Here is a 22,763-nt window from a genome sequence, read left to right as displayed (position 1 = left end):
AAGCCGTGATCTCTTTAAAGGGGTTGCGCGGCTTCTGCGGGCTTTTGGGAGAGGTGAGGGAATCCCCCCACCTCCCAGTAAAGCCAGGAAAGCCCTGCGCAGCATCTCCCAGCAAGGAGAGGTTACGCAGGGCTAAAGAGGAAGCCAAAACAGCGAGCGGGATCCATCTTGCTCACTGCCTTGGCTTGTGCCATAGCCGAGCACAACCCCTCCGGCAGGGAGAGGTTGTGCACAGCCTGTACGCTGCTCTTTGGGGCTGGGGGGGGGGAAGATTTTTTTCTTGATTTCCCCCCCTAAAAACTGGGTGCGCCCTATGGTCCGGTGCGCCCTATGGTGCGAAAAATACGGTAGTTGAATAATAAGTTTCTTCCCATTCTGACAGCTGGTCAGAGTAGGATCTCCTTCCTTGCTGCAGCTCCCCTACTCAGCCTGGCTGCTGCCACTTACAGGTATCTTTCAGGCTGTTCCTCTCATTTGTAATATGCCAAAAGTTTTGTTCTAAGCCAGGTGCTGTCTAGAGGGCATGTGGAACATTCCTTATTTTGGCCACATGCACTGAAGGAATGCATAATCTACAGTCCACAAGCAGCTTTTGGCAAAGAATCAATTCCTCTGCAGTGACTTGAAATGCTCCTACTTAACAGTCCCCACCAGTAACTGAGTTCAGTGACAGCAGCAGCTAAGATTTATAATGCACCTTGAGAGTTGTGTTGTGTGTGTGTTCCTTTTCTTCCCACTCTGATCAGTACAATGCTGAGAGAGCAGTTCATCAATATAGGCAAAGGATGCAGGAGAGAGAGGTATCAATCTTCCTCAAAGGATTATTATCAACCTCTATTTCGGAGAGAAGAAGGGGGAAGGGAATCAAACAGACCAGATCCTGATATGTAGCTGCCAGCATAAAATTAAGCAACGGTGAGGGGGAAACTAAAGACCGAAGAAGAAAAAATATACTCCGTGTGCATTTGTACACACAACTGAAGAGCAATGGAATTAGGTAAAAGGAAGATACCTGACGGAAAAGCACAAATAACTCAGGAGACACGTTAGGTTACACTTTAAGTCTAAGCTATTCAGAAGTCTAACCCTTTAGGAGTTTGCCATAGCCTTCACACATCAGTTCCAGGTATTCCTGTGATTTTGTTTGCAAGGTACAGTGGCAGTAGCAGCTCCCTTAAATTAAATGCCAGCATATCTGCTTTTTATTTATTTGAGACATTTTTCATTATTTGTTTTATTTAGTTATTTTCTGTCCATTTCATTTTCTTTCTGTCTGTTCTGTGGGGTTTTTTTGGGGGGGAGGGTTGCTTAAACTCCCTGTTACTTCTAGATATTGAAACTGATATCTCTAAGGTACATTTTGTAATTATTTTAATGAATATTTAAGTTGTAGTCTCATTTGCTAGTAAAGTTAAATGAATGTAAATATTCTATTGATATTTATTTCAGTAATTGTAATGGTCCAATCCACTAATTCATTATAAAATAGGTACAAAATAAATGTGTGATTTTCAGACACCAGCTTATAGTCAATACCAGGCCTCCTGTCAATTCAAAGCTATGTTTACATTACTAGCCCTGTTCGCTCAAAGAGTAAATGGATTCAGATCCATAAACATGCACCAAATGAGAGAAAATGTCTGGCTTTTTATTGCCCTTGTATGACTCTGATCTCCTGTACAAACAAATTAGTAAAGCACATTGTGAGACCTTTATAAATTAGTGGAGCACATTATGAGATCTTTATAAAATGTTATTGAATGGGCATCCTGTAGTCTCAAAAAATCATGTGTGTGTGTGTGTGTGTGTGTGTGTGTGTGTGTGTGTGTGTAAATGAACCTACCTGCTTGGAAAGGGAGCATAGGAGGAGGGAACTGATTCATTTGTTTGCTTATGTAAATAAAAGTGCTTACTCATCAGTAGCTGCTGCTAGAAAATGTTGGTAGTTGTGAAAAGGAGGCGGGCAATCCCTTAATAAATACTATAGCACAGGGTTGACAGTGAAGTGACTGATGATGAAGAATTTGCCCCCTGGTGCATCCCAGTGACTTTGACAGGTAAGACACTTTTCCCTCCTAAAATATCCAGAGGTCCCTTAATATAGAGTAGTATGCACTTTAACATACTGTAACCACTTGGCATACTGGAATGCTTCTGGGTGGAGTGCAGTAATTCAAGTTAGTGGCTGTGAGTGTGAAACCAGAAGAGTTACATCCTGGATTGATTAGCAGGGTAAACCATATACAGAGCTTAACTATTTAGTGGTTAAGAGCCTGGGCTATGGTGTCTTTGGGAAAAAAGTTAAGCTCTCATGGTGCTTCTTAAGGCAGGTCCCTATCCCCACCCTACCTCCAGCGCCTCTGCGAGGAAGGACAGACGCAGCCACAGCAAGCATCTTCCCCGGGGGAATGAGCAGAGACGCTCCTCTCTCGCAGCCTTCTCTTCCGCTCTAGGAACGGCAACTCCTCCGCTGCTGTTAACCCTTACAGAGCCGAGCGGCAGGAACCCCTTGGCTGCTCCGGGCAGAGCACAAAGAGAGGCGCATCAGATACTGAATTTTATTGCGGCGGCCAAAGGTATCTGGCCCCTTGGAGTTGGTGCCTGTGCGCCAGGGAGCATACTGTATAGGCTATTCCTTCCCTATCATGCAGTATCTTACATAGTCCGCAGAGTAAAGGGGGTGGGGGTGGGAGAGGAAGAATTGATTGGTCCACTCTGCTAAAATATATGTGATTTTAATATCAGCTGATCTTGCTTGAGATAGGTTAAAACTGCGGGTATGTGACACTTGCCGGTATAGGTCGGTATGCAGATTAAATAAATATAATAAAAAGGGGGGAAACCCTTGAGGAACTAAGCAGAAGCATAAACTGGTGAAATTGGCACGGTTGGGATTGCAGTATCTGGAGACACTCAGTTATCAGCACATGAAATCGACAGCAGAGTAGGTGGAACCCAACCAAAAGAATATATTGAAAGCAATCAGAACAAGGCGCCTCGAAGCTTTTACAGCAGAAGGTGCCATTTACATTAGGATGAATTGTTTGATTGGAAGGCGCTTTGAAGCCTATGTGAGAAGTAGGGTGCCCCTCCAAAAAAACAAAATAAGGTATATATCATGGCTCTACATAGTGACGGTCTGGCTCACCACACTGGGCTGTGGGTTGTAATCAGAGAGCACCAAAACAACAACAACAGATGCTGTAAAGCTAAACACAAACACATGGCGAGGAAAACAACTGAACTCCGCAGCATTGGCTGTTTGGGTCCTTAGGGCACCTCCAGTCACCTTCATTTTTCACACTGCTTGTCAAGATGTGACCTTGCCTAGCCTTTGGGGCCGGGGAAACGCCAAGCCGATACTTTTGGGGTTGAACGACAAGTCCTCTCTTTTCCCCATTACTGGGAAGGCGTTTGGAGAGCGTGGCGGGAGAGGACGGTCGTTCCCCCCCGCCCGCCCCCCTCTGCCTCATGAAGCGGCTGCTTCCTGGCACCTGCTGGACAAAGTACAGGAGGGAAAGTCGTTGGGGGGGGGGGAGCGTTTCAAACGGTCGTGTGAGGTGCTTGTGTACGACAATATATAACGGGCTCGGGGGGGAGGACGACGACCGTTACCTCCGCCTCCTCTCTCGCCCTGTTTTGAGGGCTGGGCTGAGGCGGAGGGAGCGGGAGGACGTTTCTTCAATGAATGGCGAAAGGCTGCCTACCCCCCACCCACCCCCTCCCGTCAGCGTCGCTGGCGGCAGCGGGCAGGTTGCCATGGCGACGGCGCTGATCCGGGGCTCCTCGCGGTAGTAACGGCAAAGCCTGGCAGCCCTCTGCTCTCTGCCAAACACTCGCTGCTGCTGGTGGTGCTGCTGCTGCTGCTGCGGAGCAAAGAGGCGAGGGGGAAAGAGCGCCGTCTCCAGAAGAAAGCCCGCCTGCCTGCCTTCCCGCCCGCCCGCCGGCAGGGACTCAAGCGAGGTACGGTGCGGCGCCCTTCGCCCCGTCAGGCCCCCCACTCCCCCCCATTTCGCAGAGTCTGTCAGCTCTGTCTGCTTTATTACTGCACCAGTATCTTGTCTCCTCGCGAAACGGGGCTGCTGGTGCGGGGGGGGGGCGACGGTTGCAGAAACAGCCCTGCCTGAGGAGGAGGCTCCTTCAACGTGCAACTTGACACAGCCTCTCGTGCACTTTCTGTTGGTCGCCGAGGGTCAAACTCGTAGGGTCGCGGTGGGGGGCAGCCCTCCCCTCGGAAATAAATGTGACTAAGTGGGTGCGGGGAAGATGAAGCCTTTGTTGGATAGAAGTGAGGAAAGTTTTGTTTTTGTGGGGAGTTCAAAGGCTGTAGCTCAGGTGAGGTGGGGTGGGTGAGTGTCCTCCTCACAGCTCCCCTCTGAAATCAGTGGCAAAACAGGAGCTGGGCTGCATTGCAAATTTGCTTTTCCTCAGATGTATCGAAAAGTCTACACAGGGGAGACTTGTCCAGGTTTATTGAAAGCGATGGTTGAACGGGAGCGTAAGGTCCGTTGTTGCTTTCTTTCTTTTTTTATTGTCCCTCCCATAAAAGGGGGGGGCGATGAAAGTGGTCCACCTTCAATTGTGCACTTCCAGCCCCTTGACGATGGGAGTCACTTTTTTCTGATAGGGTTATAACAAGTTGATTTGCTGTCCTTGCAATGATGTTAAAGATACCAGGAGAGTGATGCTGACGGGTTTGTGCCATTTTCATTGCCTGCAACTGGTGGACCTCGCTTCTCTCCTTTCTATTGGGAGCTATGTTCGTTTCTATATTTAAACATCCATGCCGGTGTAAGTTAGCGATAGACTGTCAAATGCGGGGGGGGGGGACATGTTTTCCTCCTGGACGTTCTCTCCTGTATCTGGTTTGACTTTTGACCTTATGAAAAGTTTATTGTGGTTGGAAGTGAACTGTTTAATCAAAACACACAGAGATATGAAAGGCTGAAACGTGATGTGCCTTATTACGCTGTTGAGTTATTGGGATTAAATATACACTTAAACCTATTTGAGAAGTTTATGTGAAATACCATGTTATGCATAAATTTAATTTTTATTTTAAAAAGGATGAAGTCAAACCAGAAGAAAATAACTTTGCCACCTGGAAAGTGAAATAGCTGGGTTATTTGTTCAGTGACAAAAAGGAGCAAAACCAGGAATGATTTACAACTTTCTTCAAGTTTGCAGTATGTTAGTTCTGATAATACAGTTAACATTAATTTCTAACATCACTACTGTTTTACTCCTGAGAAAATCCCAGAGTGCTTAATACTGGAAGCCAACTGGAACTGAATAATTTAATACTTCACTGGATCATATACCAAGTAGTTTTACATTACTGTGATCATTTATGACATGGTTCAGTGGTACTATGATTTAGGACAAGGGCAGCCATCTTTCTGCTCTCCAGTTATTGTTAGACTCCAAATCCCATCAGCCTCAGCCAGCATAATAAATGATCTTCACTGATGGGAAGTGTAGTGCAACAAATATCTGGACAGCGCTTTATTGACAACTCTTGATTTAGGGGACCAGAATAAAATTTTACCAGTTACATACCTGAATATTTGGATGCATGTGGTAGATATAATATAGAAGAAGACAGCATGGGGCAAAAAGGATAGCTAATAGCAAATATCAACCCAAGAACCAGAATTCTGTGTACAGTAGTTTTGTTCATAATCCAAGGCAAGAAATATATAATAATATTTTTGTCAGAATTCCTTTATCTTTAAAGGTTGCGTGACAACAAGCATCAGTTTAGCAACTGAAGCTTTTTCTAGTATGGAAATGTAGTAATGATGTAATATTTCACCTGTTGAATTTTGTTTGTCACTTGGGTATTAGAGGCTCTAATAGGGCTCTAATTTAGAACCTTATCCTCACTCCTAAAAGTTGGCAACTAATATTTCTTTAGCAGTTAGTAGCATGGGCATCAGCTAAGCAGTGGAGTCCTCTATATGTACAGTGGTACCTCGAGTTACATATGCTTCAGGTTACATACGCTTCAGGTTACAGACTCCGCTAACCCAAAAATAGTACCTCGGGTTAAGAACTTTGCTTCAGGATGAGAACAGAAATCGTGCTCCGGCGGCACGGCGGAAGCAGGAGGCCCCATTAGCTAAAGTGGTGCTTCAGGTTAAGAACAGTTTCAGGTTATGAACGGACCTCCGGAACGAATTAGGTACTTAACCCGAGGTACCACTGTACTTAAAAGTACTAATTAGAAGTCACCCCGCATTGTGTTCAGTTGGATTTTTTCCAGATAGATATTTATAGAATTGTGGCCTAAGAGTTTATCTGTTTCAATGAGATGCCAATCCTAAGTGAGTTTTCTTATGAAATAATAATTATTAGGGTTTATACATGAGTACACCCCAGTTTAAAGATGTCACACCCTTCCTTTAAATACGTATGAAATTATGACTGCTGAAATACTGATCAGTGAGAGAACAAAATACACTTGGTAAGATTGGTTTTGTGTTGTAGCAAGCTCTATGTCAATGATAATTTTCTTTAATTGTCCATCATAGTGCACTTGGCTTGTTGAGAAAGCTATTTCCTTTCCAGTGCCCTTTGTTCTTATGTAACATTTTGATACCTTTTTGTGTTTGTAAAATTCATTGCAACAATGACCTGTGTTAGTATTGTAGCACAAAAGGCCATGATGTTGCTAGACCTTTTCCTAAAAGTGATATTAAACAGAATGTGCATATCTGGATGGTGAAAAAACAGCTCAGTGTATGTTTTTTTACTAAACCATGGCCCTCACCATCTGTACGACACAAAAAAAGGAAAACATAGGGACCTAATAAAAATTTATATTTAAAAACACAAAAGAAAGTCACAGCCTCCCCTTTCATATCACAGCAGCCCAATTCTGTTCTTCGTCATCCAAATATAATTTTCATTGAGTTCAATGGGAGCTTACTCAAAAGTAAGTGTGCACAGGATTGCAACTATTGTTACTATACTGTAACAATTATGTAGAATAATAGCTCTGAAAACTCTGTTGGTCTTAAAAGCAAGCATGATGAAAACCCAGAAAGAAAATGAAGGAAACCTTCAGTGATATCATTATAAGCTTATATGTTATTGTTTGCATGTGTATAATAATTCATGCTTATATGAATAAAAGCAGATATTACATATATGGTAAAATTGCTAGTTGATATCAAGAGCCGTATACAGTATGTAGGATTGTCCAATACTTTTTCAAGGTATAAGAACAATATGGTGCTCAGAATGTACCTAATTTCTGTTTCACATTATTGTACACTACCTATATCTTTTAGGATACAAGTAAAATATCCATCTTATCCATGATCTTCTGAAATGTCTATTCTATGCCCTCTTGACCCCATCCACCTGACAATCTGTTTGGGTGAAGAGAAGAAGGGATGGCTTTGAAATGTCAGTAAGAAAGATGTAAAGTAGCTGTTAGAAATACAGTATACTCCTGAAGATTTGGGTACCTGCCAGAAGCTACTTCAGACACATATTCAGACACTTACCAATGACCCCCTAGAGACTGTGATTTCATTGTTGCTATGGCGCACTGATGGGACCTAGCAGTAGGTGTCTCAGGAAAATCTCCAGTGGCCATTATAGACATTCTGAAGAGTAGTTACTTCTACCTATTTATTTATTTATTAAGTCAATGATGCTGCAGCAACAAGCTATTGATATACAACTGCATCATAAGGTATTTTTCAAATAGGACACAGAATCAGCTCGTGTCCCTGTTTTAAAACACTGCTCTGTTCTGATTTTATGTCTGAAACCATTTGTTCCTTGCTGAACACCAGATGTGTCTTAAATTTAGTGGCATCTCATATTTTAAGGAAATGGCCCTTAATGAAAAACATCACTGTTCCAGAAGAGTTCCATATTTCAGAAAATTACATCTCTACAGAACATCAAGCTCACAGTGTCTCTCATTTTTGACATTTTGATCTGATAAACGTAATGAAAAACAACAGAGTGCTTGACTAGTCTTGGGTATTTATGCTGCAATCCTCACTCCACTTACCTGGGAGTAGGCCTCATAGAATTCAGTAGGATTTACTTCTGAGTAGACATTGTTAGGCTGGTGCTGTTAACTCTGCTTTTTCTCAATAATTCCTGCCCAGAAACCACTGAGCTAGTTTATGCACACAAATGAGAACATCCCACCTCTAGCCAAGAGGATAAACTGACCTGATATTTTGGTTGATTGGTGCTCACTGTTGGCCATTACCTAACAAAAAGGCGGGTTGCAACAGCAGCACTCCCACCATACACAGACATCTGTGTTTTTTTGTTTTTGTTTTACCATGTAAGACCCCAAGATGCACGTTCGGGCTAGAGATGGGTTTGAGGTCTGAAAAGACTGAAACTACTGAATGTGATAAGCCACTTTAAGCAGCAGAGAAATGGGATATATAAATAAATAAAATTAAATACAAATAGGGTAAAGAGTGGGTAGAACTTATTCTGGCTGGGCATTTGCCTCCATCAAGCTCCCCTGCAGTAGAGTTTATGTTTAGAAGAGATTGTTGAATATGTTATTCTGTCTTTAAGGTGTTTTTGCAGGACATGAGGTTATATGATACTAATATACTACATTCACAAGGGCAGGACAACCTAGTAAGTACCAGTAGTATAGGTGACTGGACAATTGGACTTCAAGAAGTTCCAGGATGCTCTGGAAAACCCGCAAGTGTGGAACACTATTGGCACTACCATAGGATCTCAGAACAATAATCTGGTGCAGGTTTCATCCTGCAGTGTTTCCAGTTGGTGCTTATTCTGTTGGCTCCATTCACATACAGAGCAAGGAAAAGGAGCTGAAAAGGAAAATCCTTAAGGGGGAACACAGTCTTCCTTCATTAATAAAAAGCATGATATGGAGCATAGGCAGCAAAATTAATTTTGGCCTAGAGTGGCAATATAACTTGAGATAACTCTGTATGTTAGTGATATACACCCCCAGCTTCCTTGAAAGATACATCTAGTTTTGGTGAACTCCTCCATTTCTTTCAAGATTTATTTGATGCTTTTCCTGAGTTGGAAGCTCCAAATTTGCATCCAGTTTCACATTAAGTTAAATTTGGCAGCAGTGCTATGCATTAGAGCTGGCCTTCCTTTGTGTTTTCAAAGTTCTCATATCAGTGCAAATTCAGGGAAATTACCGTAATTCCTGTGAAAATGAGCAAGTATACATCCACGGAAGAAAGGCAGTAGACCATTATAACTCCCTGGGATCTCTTCAGAAGGGAATGCAGGACGCCACTGTGTGACAGGTAGTGAATGAAGTTGGGGGTGATATCTGTAAAAGGCAATAAAATCCTATCCATGCCTATTTAGAAGTATATCATTGAGTCCAATAGTGCTTAATCCCAGGTAAATGACTATAGGATTGCCACCAGAGGCAACAGTGGAAGAACTGATGTGCTGCATTACCTAACTGCTGGTTAAGAAAGCTGGTATTTGCCACAAAACCACTTGGAAACCTAATCTTCCACACTGTCAATTGTTTCAAAGTAGTAGGTGTGTGATTAATGAAGTGCAAGCAACACATAATACTTGGGGTGAGCAAAAAGCTCTGGGAGGCAGTGCTTTATGGTATCATAAACAATGTCCTCCCTTTGACCCTGGCTATTTGTGAACCATGGCTACATGTTTGCATGAGCCATCCTGTTGTATTGTTCTCTAGGTACCTCTTGTGGTGCACCTGCTTGTTACAGTGTCATTTGAATGTCATAGGATGATTAGATATGGCAACAGTCCTGCCTTTGAGCAGAGGTAGAGTTGCCAGCATTTTTCTGGCAGAACTGCTTTGCCTTTTCACAGTTGTGTAACCAGTAGAAATTTAACTGGCCAAGCTTTCCCCCTCACTGCATCTATGTGGTAGGAAAACCTTTTCCAGCGAAGTTAGTTTGTTACCCAACTGTTAATGGAATAGGAATCCCATTAAAAAGATTGTTAACCATAAGGAATTCCTTTAGACAATATTGTAGCTCCCTCCAATTCAGAAATGTAAATTCTTACATATTTATTAAATTTGTATATTATGTTTACAGAGATTATATTTGACACTTCTGTTAGTGCATTCTAATATGATATTGTTCTTGACTATACATATATACTGTTCAGACTAAATTTAGCCATATATCAATTTTTTTTTTACTCTAAATTTAGTCTTGCATTGTGACACAGTCATGCACAGAAAGAGGCTACTGCATCTCAGTGATTGTGAGTCACTGCAGTCTTGTTAGTAAAATGCTATTAGGAAGGGACTGCCAAGAAGGCTTTTTTCAAATCATTCACCTCATGTTATATGAATTATAAGTTATGCCCTCAGTACATTTTTAACAGAAGATAATATAAATTGTCTATTCTGGGGAAGAAGTGGACATCTACATACAAATCACTGGATTGTTCAGGAAGGAGGAATGGGGCGGGGTGAAGAAGTGCACAGCTTTTCACAAGTAGTTTTAATACAAAATAAATGTTTACTGGTAAGATCAGAGATGTAGCCTTGAGAGTGAAATTTGCACACGTATCTGCCAATATATCTCATGTCTTTCAACCCTTGTATGCCTATAATATTTCAAGGTTGACATGTAATTTCACACAATGTGATAGATATCACAGTATATTTAGATACAGTACCTGAGGCCAGAAGAAAATACACACCACTAGATAACTATAAAATAGTAATCTACAACTGGGAAACTGTTTAACAATACTTTTCCACTGTCTTCCCTGCCTCCCTAAGATCTGAATCTCCTGCTTTTTCACATCCTTAATGCATTTATTTTGACTGAGTTCACTGGTTAAGAGTATAAAAAAAATGCTGATTCAGAAAGGCAGTTTCCCTGCCTTGAAAGTGTTATTTTATTTACACATGAGCAATATCAACTGAAGCAAAATTGAAGGAAGTCCTATTCTAAGCCTACAATCCTTTCAATTCGAAATAGTTCTGGGAGGATTGTGGTGAAATAAGTTTAATGATATTACAGGCTTTGGGAATGGGACATGAGAGAGAGAGAGAGCGCGCGAGCGCACATTCTGGTCATTCAAGTACTATATTCAAAAGCCATAAATTATCACTGTGCACATGGTTGAGTCAAAATATCCACTACCAGGGCAAGAAATGTAAAATATATAACATGTGGTTAATAAACTGTGCACAAGATGAATATTACGCAAACACTAACCTCAGTGTCCAAAAAAGTTTTGAAAATGCTTTGAAAGCTTTTTGAATTTAGAATATAACAAAAGGTGCTTATCAACAAAGGTCCCCATGTGACCCCCCCAATGCCCACCATTTTAATCAGGTGTGCCAACTTGAATAAAGTATTGTGGGGGCCCATGTAAGCCCCACTTCACATAATCGATCTTGATGCAGTGCACACACATCATATTCATGGGAATGCCCATCAACTTCGTGGGGACCTGGCCTCCTCAAACATTTTATTGTGGATGCCAAAAACCCCATGGCCCCTAGGAGTTAGCTCCTATGATTTGAATAATATTTTCTTTCTAAAATCAGTTTTCTTTGGTCAGTATGTGCTCCATGTTTTCAACAGTTAAATGAATCCTGTCCATAAAAATAACAATATTTTTTAAAGTGTGAACAGGAGTGAAATGGATTAGACTAGAAGATGTTTGCAGAAATGTCTAATCGATTTCTCTATTTGTAAAGAATGGTTTGTGTGGAGCTACATGATGTGCTGTTATGGGGTCTTAAGAAAATGGTTTCACTCTTGTGGTGCAGGAAGTATTATCCAATAAAACACGGAGACCTAACTGAATCTCAAATATAAATCATGGGATATTCTCTCTCCTACACCCTTGCCCTATTACACTTGTACAGTTATACAAAAGAGGTTATGAGGCCAGTCACCACTAGGCCACTCAGGGTAAAGACCTCTACAGAAATTGGATGCTCTACAGAAATAATTGCCTCAGCAGATGCAATTCCTTGAAGAGAAAAGGTTTCCGTCCTTTATGATTGAGACTCAATTAGATTTCCCTGTTTTACCAGAGAATACTCTGTGTACCACATAACCCTGTAAGAGTGAAACTAGCTTCCTGAACAGGGTTTTCTTTATAACTTGTCTTTCTGTTCAGCCCAACACTCCTATGAAAATGAGCTGCTAGTTCCCTTTTTAAAAAGCTAATTGGAATTTGATCCATGGTGTTAAGAACAGCTGACAGTCTGGAGTTTTTCTAGTATAGCTGTTTTTAAATAACTTGCAGTATTCAGCCTTAAAAAATAGTGAACACTAAAGATTACAGCAATAACCTTTCTGCAGTTTGCCATCAGTTGGATGCCTTTCAGACCCCACATAGAAATGGAATCATTGTATATTTCACATAGTGAATTTATAGATGTGTTTGAGGGTGTAGAATAATGGCTTTTTCAGGCACAATACAATGTCAACACAGGAGTATTAAATGGTTCATTTAGATGATACAGTACTGAATTGCAGAGTCCTTCAGACTTGAAGCCTTGCCAAAAGAGCTGCCACAATTCAAGAATTCATAATGATTTCACCAATCTCTTGCCTGTCGTGTTGCTTCACTCCAAATTATGAAAGTGAGCACCATTTTCTATAGCACAACCAACTCTGCAGAACACTGATGGAATAAGCATGATGTCCATCCCGTTTCATACTGATATTGTTGCACACCACCCCAATCTCTGAGTGGTGGGATATTCCAGAGGTTCCAGGCACTTACACAGGGTTCAGTTTACTTGGAATGAGGGACAGCAGAGACTGTGGTGTCTTTATGGTATATGGCTTATTTACACATATATACAATCTCCCATAGCCACAACTGTAGATTCAAGCAGAAATCAAGCGTGGCTCTCATTCTCTGGCTTCTGTCTGTGTCTAGCCCAGCTTTCAGCTCTCACACACTACTCTGACTTTTATCTTTCTCACTACCAGCCAGATGAGGGAAGAGGCCCACCCATTTGCCCTCTGGCACAGAGCAATTTCCTTTGTCAGACTAACAATCATACTTAGGTGGTAACTATGACCCTTGCCTGGCTAATTCAGCAATGGAATCCTACATTAGATTTTAACACTTGCTGTATCCAGGACCTCAGGAATTAGAAGGGACTCGGGCATCATACAGTCTGACTCCCCAAACTCACACAACAATATTATGAAGCATGGAGTGACAGAGTGCAGACCAACATTTAACAGCATTTTAAATTGGAGTTTATGTTTTATTTTTTTTTTTAGTTTAAAGCCATCTAATCTAGCGGCCATCATCCATATATTGCAGAAGGGAATTACATTGTTCAACTTATTTCTTCTTTGTTGCTCACTCATAGCCAAGTAAGATTGTCTTCCATGAATATGGTCTTAAGCGACTGTGTCTGTAAGTGACTGTGGAGGCCAATTCTGGTTCCACACATCCTTCCACAGTGGGGACATATGTTTCCGGGTGGGAGTTGATCATGGTGAGGATTTGTCAAGCGTGCCTTCCTCTTAGCACATTTCTCCCTTTCATCCTGAGTTTGTACTTCTTCAACGTCCATGAGGCCTTTGGTAGAGGCTATTGTCCAGTTGCAGCCCTAGCAAGCCAGTGTTTCCCAATTACCTGTGCTTACACTGCATTTTTAAAGATTTGCCTTGAGAGCGTCTTTAAACCTCCTTTGTTGTCCACTGGTGTTTTGCTTCCCATTCTTAAATTGAGAATAGAATAGTTGCTTTGGAAGATGATAATCAGGCATCTGAACAACATGGCCAGTCCAACAAAGTTGATGTTGAAGAATCATTGCTTTGACACTGGTGATCTTTGCTTCTACCAGTACTGTACACTGACATTAGTTTGCCTGTCTTCCCAAGGGATATGTAAAATTATTTGGAGACACCATTGATGGAATCTTCCAAGGAATTGGAGATGGCGTTTATAAATGGTCCATGTTTCACAAGTGTACAGTAAAGTTGGCGGTACAATAGTTTTGTAAATGAGCATTTTGGTTTCCCTGCAAATGTCTCAGTCCTCAAACACTGTGTGTTTCAATCGGGAGAAAACTGCACTCACAGAGCTCAGGCAACTATGTTTAATTATGAGCTGAGTGAAGAAATACTTCCTTTTGTCTGTTCTGAATTTTCATTCTGAGTCATGAGAAAGCGCAAAAAAACTTATCCATCCATTCACACACCTCTTTCCTCTCTCTTGTTTTCCCTTTATCCTAAACCTTAAAAGCACCAGACCCAGCCCCTTGGTCATTGTGGTTGCCCCTTTCTCAGAGATGGCATGTCCCATTCTACAATTGAGGTGAAATCGAAGCTCCTGCCACCACCTACCTGTTCCTGCCACCACCTGCTCTGCTGCCCCCTGCTACATGCTGCTATCATTGGCACCGATTGATGTGATCTTGCCCCAAACTAGTAACTATGTCAGCAGCAGCAGGGCAGGTGTTTGTGGGGGGGGGGTTCTACCTACTGATGCAGTGGTGGTCTCACCAAATGGCTAGGCCGGCTCTGCCTTTCTGCAGTGTATTATATCTGCAATAGATGCTTAAGTGAGGTGCTTATGTTTGTGCTGGTTCATCTACCCCTATTTGGGGGAATTCAGACAATCACATTCTAGTCAAAGATACTTTTTGGCTTGGCTAGTGGAATCACCGGGTTCCTTGACACTATATATAAAAATTAATCCTGTGAGGAACCTGGCCTTCAGTTGAACTAAGGAGTCCATTGTCTAATATCAAAGCATGTTTGCTAGAGTCAAAAGAACAGTCTGAGTTTACAATTGCAGTCAGTGTTCCTTCCCTACTGAACAAGACCATCACATTTCTGTTCTGCAGAATATGTTCAGTCTAAGCAATGCAGTTTAAATTCTCCTGAAGCCTGAAAAATCCCACCACAGCATTAATTTGAGCACGGCAACACTCCAGCAATCCTAGGACAAGTGATGCAGCACTTTATTTTACCATCTTAGCTTTATCAGCTAATAATTTGTGATGAATTTTAATTGTTCTCAGAAAGTACTTGCATCTGATCCCAATTTTAAGAAAGTATTCATTTACTAGGTAGGCCCTATTTGATATAAATGTCTTTTGCCAGAGGCTACACTGCACATTTGTGGTAATGGTAGATTATGACTGCACAAGCAAATAAAACATTTTTCTAATTAGTTTTCATGTTTTTGTGTGTCTCATGCAAACCAGTTACTGCTTTATCTTATTTCCGCACACGATTGTAGGCCACAGTTTGTGTACTAAAGCTTTGTCAGCATTCAGTATTCAAGGCTAGTTGTAAACCATATATTCATAAACTGAATCTGAATTAGCATGAAAATAAAATCAATGGGAGCTTTGCCATTGGCTTCAGTAGAGTGCAGACTACACCCTATGTCTGTTATGAACCTGGAATTATACACATTCATTTAAACAAATGTCATTCCTGAACTGGTATGCTGGTATAGCCATGGGGGGGGGGATTTAGAAATGGTTGAAGTAAACTAAATTGAATTAATAGTTCAAACCTTCATGTAACATATCTCCTTCAAACCTTGAAAATCATTATATAGTATAAATTGGATTGCTATTTGAAACATGACATGTTTTTAATCTTGCCAATGAATTTTATTGGCTGAGAACTGCAGACCCTCCAAGTGTCCCTATTTTCCAGGCTCAGTACTGGATTTACAGAAGCCACCCTGGTTTCTGATTTGATCCTGGAATGTCCAGCTTTTCCTTAAAGGTAGAGGTAAAGGTACCCCTGCCCGTACGGGCCAGTCGTGTCCGACTCTAGGGTTGCGCGCTCATCTCGCTCAAGAGGCCGGGAGCCGGCGCCGTCCAAAGACACTTCCAGGTCACGTGGCCAGCGTGACGAAGCTGCAGCTGGCGAGCCAGCACCAGCGCCGCACACGGAAACGCCGTTTACCTTCCCGCTATAAAGCGGTACCTATTTATCTACTTGCACTTAGGGGTGCTTTCGAACTGCTAGGTGGGCAGGAGCTGGGACCGAACAATGGGAGCTCACCCTGCCGCAGGGATTCAAACCGCCAACCTTACGATCAGCAAGTCCTAGGCACTGAGGTTTTACCCACAGCGCCACCCGCGTCCCTTGCTTTTCCTTAGGATATCCCTATTTTTATCACATAAATGTTGGAGTGTATGGTAGGACCTTCGTATTTTCATTGAAGAAATTTGGAGGTAATTGAGTTATGTGACCCCTGAGTCAAGGAGATAAGTAACTATAGAACCTTTAGAAGATATCTGAAGGCAGCCCTGGGCAGGGTATAATTAATAAAATTATCATTATCATTATCATCATGGAATAGGACATTCCTATTTTCATCAGAGAAAGGTGGAGGGTATGGAACTGAATGCTTGCAAAGGTACAGTGATACTAATATGCCTATTTCTTTTCATGTTGGGATAATGTGGGACCCAAACACCCACCTCAATGAGGGACTAGTGTCAAAGTTGTAAGAAGATGCTTTCTTGAACTCAGAAGTGCTAATTATATCTGAGAAGCTAGAAGCTGAAGACGACTTCCTTTGACTGAGGAGGGGGTTTCCTTACTCTGCTTTTTATATAATTTTAATATGGCTCTTCCTTCATCTTGAGTATTTTTATGTTACTGTATAAAATAATATTTCAGGTTCCCAAATTTGATGAAAAAGGCAATATCAATGATGTATAAGGTGTAGCTTTTGTTTAGTGAACTGCAGATTAATTTTACCCTTATGAGAAACTGCCCGTTTCTGACAAGACCATCAGAAAGTCATATTGATTGGAATATTTGTTAACCAAAATATCTTTATGTACCATGAAATGTCAGTTTCAATGCACTTAGCATTACCCAAAGTGGTGTTAATAGCAATAGTTTGATCCATCGGGTAAGGGAAATCAAAGGCATTGCTGACCATATCACCAAACTTGTTATCCATGCACCACAGACCATAGAAAATGGTGTGTTCTGCCAGTTCAGGCCCCATCAGATTTGTTTTAATATTTCAGTAACCTAGCAATATTAAGTATTTTTGACACAGTAATAAAATGTAACACTTCTGCTGCACACACTGCTGATGCTGCATTCTTCTATGTGCATTATATTTTGGGTGCTCTTTTGAAGGCATTAAAAAAACCTTTACTGTTTTCTGCCAGTAAGAATCTGTTTATCATGCGAAGAATGTATAAGGCCATTTTCCTTCTGACTATGAACCAAAAGCAGATCAATATGCCATGTCCTGTAACTTTAGTGTAATGTGACACATTGATTAAAACGGACAGGGAAATGCCTATTGTTGAAAGCTGACTAAAGCTAGCAGAAAATGTGGCATGAAACAGGTTGAGCAAGCACTTGCTGCTAGGAATGTGTATATACAAGCATCAGGTTGAGTAAAGCAGCTTTAAAAGTTAGCAACACAGTGGGTTTTTTTCTTCTGAATCAGATAAGACTTTTGAACATGAATGCAGCAATCTCCATGTGCCCCAAACATATCAGACTTTGCTTTTTATAGGCTTGGACTAAGGAGGTGTGTATCATCTAAAAGCAGAGGGTTCCCCCCCTTTTTATTTAGAACCATTGGTTAATTTGTACAAATTTAGTCAATTAATCAGTTAGACATTTGAAACCATCAACTAAGATTTCTTTAATTGGGTGATAGTCCTAACTTAAGTGTAGTCCCATGACTGTTTCAATTGTCAATGGTGCTTCTGATTACAGAGTTGAAGATGTAGGTGAACATCAAGATAATTGTATCCAGAGATTATTACTGACACAATAGTTGTTGCACGATTTCTCCCTGAAAAGGGGCTTTTTTCAGTCATGGCACCAAAAAACCACACATTTTGGAGTGCCATGCAAGATTGCTGCCCCCCCCCATGCTTTTTTGGGGGGGGGAATCATAGTGCAAAACTGAGCAAGATGGCCACCATTCTATCACAAGAAAAAATTTGTTGTCCCATTTTTTCCGGGACATTTGCAAGGTATGGCTTAGCAGCATGGCACATATGTATGGGATATATGTATGTGTGTTTATTTAAAGTACTTATACTCTGCATTTCAGGATAGGCCTCTCCAGGCAGCCTACAAAAAATTATCCAAAATTTCCATCTTACTATTTAAATCCAGCTCTTAAATGCACTTCATTCTCAGCAAACTCATGGGAAGAAGGGGTTATTGGTTATGAGGTGATTCTGTGCTGGAAGAATATACTTTTTGGCACTTAGTGAAAATGACTGGTTCTGCTATCTTAAACAACAGGGTTTTCTGCCAGGCGTAAGAGAAACAGCCATGGAAGTTGGAGAATGACTCCTGTCCTGCACTTACTGTACCTTGGGGAGCTTCCAAATTTATGAATTTGTTTATTGCAATTTATATAGTCAGACTGCCTGAATCCATGTCACATCAAGAGAGTGGAAAATGTAATGGGTCAGAAAGGGGAGGGGAGCATGTAGTCCAGGGTGCCTGTTATGGTTGTCAATTCCACAGCTCCAATTGACCCATGTGCTGGTCTGCCACAGACACACATATTACAAGACGCAGCTCTAGATGAAAGAACCTATTATAAATGAATTGTTTTGTTTTGCAGATAGCAATGAGACTGGGATATCATCTAAAGAAGTGGCTGCCCACATGAGGAATCTTCTAAAGTTGTTCTTTAGTCCCTGCCCCATATCCATTCAGGGTCTGTGGTAAGACTTAGATTGCAAAATACAGTACTGATGGCATTAGGCACTTACTCTTTTTTATTTTTAAAAAGTTGTAATCTTCAGCAGGATATATGTTGGAGATTTCAAAACAGATATGATGCACATATTTTAGAATGGTGCACAAGTAAAGCCCTTCTGGAGATCTTAAATATAATAAATGATATAATTGGGAGGAATAAAGCATTAAATCCAAATCAAATGTTACTTGGTTGTTCACAAGGAACTGTTAATGATGTAGACCTAGAACTCATACAACATTATTAATAGCAATGAAACTAGTAATATTGGGTAATTGAAAATCTAATAGACCATATATAATGTAGTGGTATATGAAAATCTGGAATATAGTTATTTTCAATAAGTTAACATATTATAAAAGGTGTAAGAAATGATGTGCTAAGAAATTTATCAAAGTAAGTAGTTTGTTTATAAATTACTAGAATTTGAAATTTCAAGATAATTGTCAATCATATGTTTGGGTTAACTTCATTTAAACTGATTTAGATTCTTTCCTTTCCTTTTTCACAATTGATTGAGCTGCTGATCATTGATATTCTCTTAGTTATTTACTTACCACCTAGAATTATAAGCATCAGCTTATGTAAATATTATATATAAATATAATGTGAATCTATATGAAACTATTAAATGAATATTTTAAACTCATATACCATAGGTTTTTTTAAAAAAAAATCTCCGGAGCACAATTTCTGTTCTCATCCTGAAGCAAAGTTCTTAACCCAAGGTAATATTTCTGGGTTAGCAGAGTCTGTAACCTGAAACGTTTGTAACCTGAAGCGTATGTAACCCGAGGTACCACTGTAAAAGTTTGCTGGATACAACCCTATGTTTGCTTGCTTTCATTTACCCACCTCAGCTCCATTACCTTTTCCTAAGCAGTCTTTAAACAGAAATCAAATAATAGCAACAACAACAACTAGGGAGACATGGGTAGAAATCCCTACTCAGCCTTGGGACAGCTAACTGGTTACCTTGATCTAGTCACCTCTTCTCAGCCTAACCTTACTCTGAAAGTTGTTATGAGACTGAAAGAGCAAAACCTTGAAAAATAAGTAGCTAAAATATAAAATGGAACATCTTTAACTGAATTCATGTATTTATTTTTCTTCCCCTTTACAGAAACTACATATTATATGAAAGCTATGTATATGAAAGACACTGAAGAAAAAAGCAGATAGTCCTAGTAAGAGGTTGAAAATTATGACTGTTGGTACTCCTCCCATCCCTGATTGATTTGAGTACTGTGGTAATCTGAAAGGAACTCTAAACATCTTTCTTTTCACAAAGAAAGAAAGACAAAGCAACAGCCTTTGTCTGACATCACCGCAAGTCTAAAGCACATTGAAAAGAAATGACCAGCCTACTTCCAGAAGATACTGTGGAGTCCCAGGGCTCAGATGAGCTTGAATGCAAAATCTGTTACAACCGCTATAACTTGAGACAGAGAAAACCTAAAGTACTGGAGTGTTGCCACAGAGTATGTGCCAAATGTCTTTGCAAGATCATAGATTTTGGGGATTCTCCTCAGGGAGTCATTGTTTGCCCATTCTGTAGGTTTGAAACATGCCTGCCCGATGATGAGGTCAGTAGTCTTCCTGATGACAACAATATCCTTGTAAATTTGGCTTATGGAGGCAAGGTGAAGAAGTGCCTACCAGACAATCCCACAGAACTCCTGCTGACTCCCAAAAGGCTGGCCTCTCTCGTTAGCCCCTCTCACACTTCCTCCAACTGTCTGGTTATAACTATCATGGAGGTTCAGAGAGAGAGCCCTCCGACCCTGAACTCAACCCCTGTTGTGGAATTCTACAGGCCCACAAGCTTTGACTCTGTTGCATCTGTGCCTCATCACTGGACGGTGTGGAACTGTACATCCTTGCTCTTCCAGACTTCAATTCGAGTCCTAGTTTGGTTGCTAGGCTTGCTATATTTTAGTTCCTTGCCTTTAGGGATCTACTTACTGGTATCAAAGAAAGTCACCCTTGGAGTAGTCTTTGTCAGTCTTGTTCCCTCGAGTCTTGTTATTCTCATGGTTTATGGCTTTTGCCAGTGTATATGTCATGAGTTTCTGGACTGTATGTCTTCTTAATAGCAATTGCAACGAAACATGTGAAATTGCCATAGATGTAGCACTGTTAACTTAAATTTCTTGTTTGTATTTTTTATTTTTATCCTTCAAGGAAAATAGGAGTGCTGACAAGTTTTGTGGTCCTTTTATTATTTTAAAGGGTAATTGAATGGTTGGTTTCTTCTGCTCTAGTCTGTTTTACCAATGAATAAACAAATATCATTTTTTTAAAGTCTAAGCAATAGAAAGAGAGTGAGGCAAGTACAACCACCTAACTGGGTGCCTGATCCATGCTGCAGTAATATTTTTATTTTCAATAGATTATTCATATAAGAGAACAGTTAAGATTACTGGAGTCATTTCAGAAGAAATGCCTGTTAATATTCTAAACTGTCTCTTATTTATGTTGGTGAGTAACGTTGCTCTGGGATTTAATCAGCTGTGACCCTCTACTGATTAAGTCCCACTGAAACGGGGCAAGAACAGAGATCTAACAAGGTAATTGGACATTTCATCGGTGCCTCTGATCTTTAACATGCACAAAGAAAATAGGTGCTACCATCACATCAGAACTTTTTGCCAGGCTTCCAGACAGTGAAAGAGAATGGGGAATGGATGGTTGCTTTTAACTAACCGAATAGGTAGGAAATTGTAAAGGAGACATACGTGCCACAACAATACATAGATATATCTTTGTTCACTGTTAACATTTCTTCTCAAATATGTTTTTGATTAAAAGCGTTACAAAGCCTTACCTGTGACTATCTTCTGCATGCAGAAATACGAAGAGCTGCTATTTTCCTTGTGCAAGAAAAATCCAGCTGCATCCTGAAGAGTCTGTTCCTTGTGTGGTGACCTGTTTAGTATGCCCATAGCTTGTGCACAGTCTTACACAACCAATCACATTTCTTATTCTGCCACTTGCGGACCCCTGGATTGCAGTTGTGGTGTTGTAATATGCATAAGCTATAATAATAATAATGATCAACAGATAGAGGGTTGTTATAAAGTGCTTAGGTTGGTTTAAACTAAGCTTTCCCTAGAAAACAGGTTGGAAGAGGATCACAGCCTTGCCTACTTAACCTAATAATTTTGAACTTCTTTTTATGAGGCCATACAAACCTCATGGTTTATACAATCGAAACCAAATCTCGTTATAGCAATTAAAACTGTGGTTTCAGTTTTGCAACATAGACTCACTTTTGTTTACATCCAAGATGAATGACGTATTGAAGTGTGAAAATGCATTAAGCTGTATAATTGTTTGCCCTATTTTTTATTTTAAGCAAGCCAAATGATATTAACATTTAGAAATCTTTAAGGACTTCATAAGAGGCATATAATTTTGGGGATGACATACAGCATGTCATGGAAGGAGAAAAGGCAAGTAGTGCATAATAGCTGATGCAGGAAATAACTGGTGGGATTCAATTAACAAGTCCCATTAGGACTCTCTCCCCCCCCCCAAAAAAACCCCTGTATTTTACAAAAGAAAGCACTCAAAGCACATCTAAAGAAGTGTTACTTTTGTCCATTACTAATGGCTAGCATTGAAAACTTAATATTTCATAGAATGATCTGTTACTACTACTTTAAAGTGCTTGCAACAAGGCATGGGTAGTGGCATGGCCAGCACCAGTAAACCGCAAAGTGTAACTAATTTGTGACTCCATCAGATACAAAAAAGTTCATATAAGAAAATATATGTTTTATAGTGTCTGTAACATTTGTATAATTTGTTTGTGTGCATACATGTTACAATAATTTTTATATTTGTAGGGAATTCACATTCAAAATTGTCCAAGCTGTACTATCACCTAATAAATGAGTTATTGATGTAGGATGGAATGTAGGTATAAATGTGTATCATTTCTGTACATGACTGTGTACTGTGCTTGTTGTCATCTCTGATGTTTCTATCAGTCTGTGTTTAACCTGTATATTTTTTTAAGATCTTCTATTGATATAGTACGGGCAGGGGTACCTTTACCT

General features: G+C 40.5%; 1 protein-coding gene across 4 annotated transcripts; it reads left to right on the top strand.

Annotated features, from left to right (window-relative positions):
- Nucleotides 1-3,655: 3,655 nt before the first annotated feature.
- Nucleotides 3,656-22,619, top strand: RNF182 (ring finger protein 182). 4 transcript variants are annotated; one of them, XM_081919280.1, is made up of 3 exons: nucleotides 3,656-3,963; nucleotides 18,566-18,664; nucleotides 19,823-22,619. In XM_081919280.1, the coding sequence occupies exon 3, from the start codon at nucleotides 20,055-20,057 to the stop codon at nucleotides 20,790-20,792; it is 738 nt and encodes a 245-aa protein (XP_081775406.1). In that variant the 5' UTR covers nucleotides 3,656-3,963; nucleotides 18,566-18,664; nucleotides 19,823-20,054; the 3' UTR covers nucleotides 20,793-22,619. The 4 variants fall into 4 exon arrangements, with proteins under 4 accessions (XP_081775406.1, XP_081775407.1, XP_081775404.1 ...); XM_081919281.1 differs by having other exon boundaries at nucleotides 18,562-18,657; XM_081919278.1 differs by having other exon boundaries at nucleotides 18,562-18,664.
- The last annotated feature ends 144 nt before the right edge of the window (nucleotides 22,620-22,763 follow it).

Source organism: Podarcis melisellensis (genome assembly GCF_964234715.1).
Source record: "Podarcis melisellensis genome assembly, chromosome: 7".
NCBI lineage: Eukaryota > Metazoa > Chordata > Lepidosauria > Squamata > Lacertidae > Podarcis > Podarcis melisellensis.
This window is presented reverse-complemented; position numbering and strand designations above follow the sequence as displayed.

Coding starts and splice junctions, on each gene's coding strand:
- RNF182 (XM_081919280.1), top strand. CDS start 20,055: ATGACCAGCCTACTTCCAGAAGATACTGTGGAGTCCCAGGGCTCAGAT.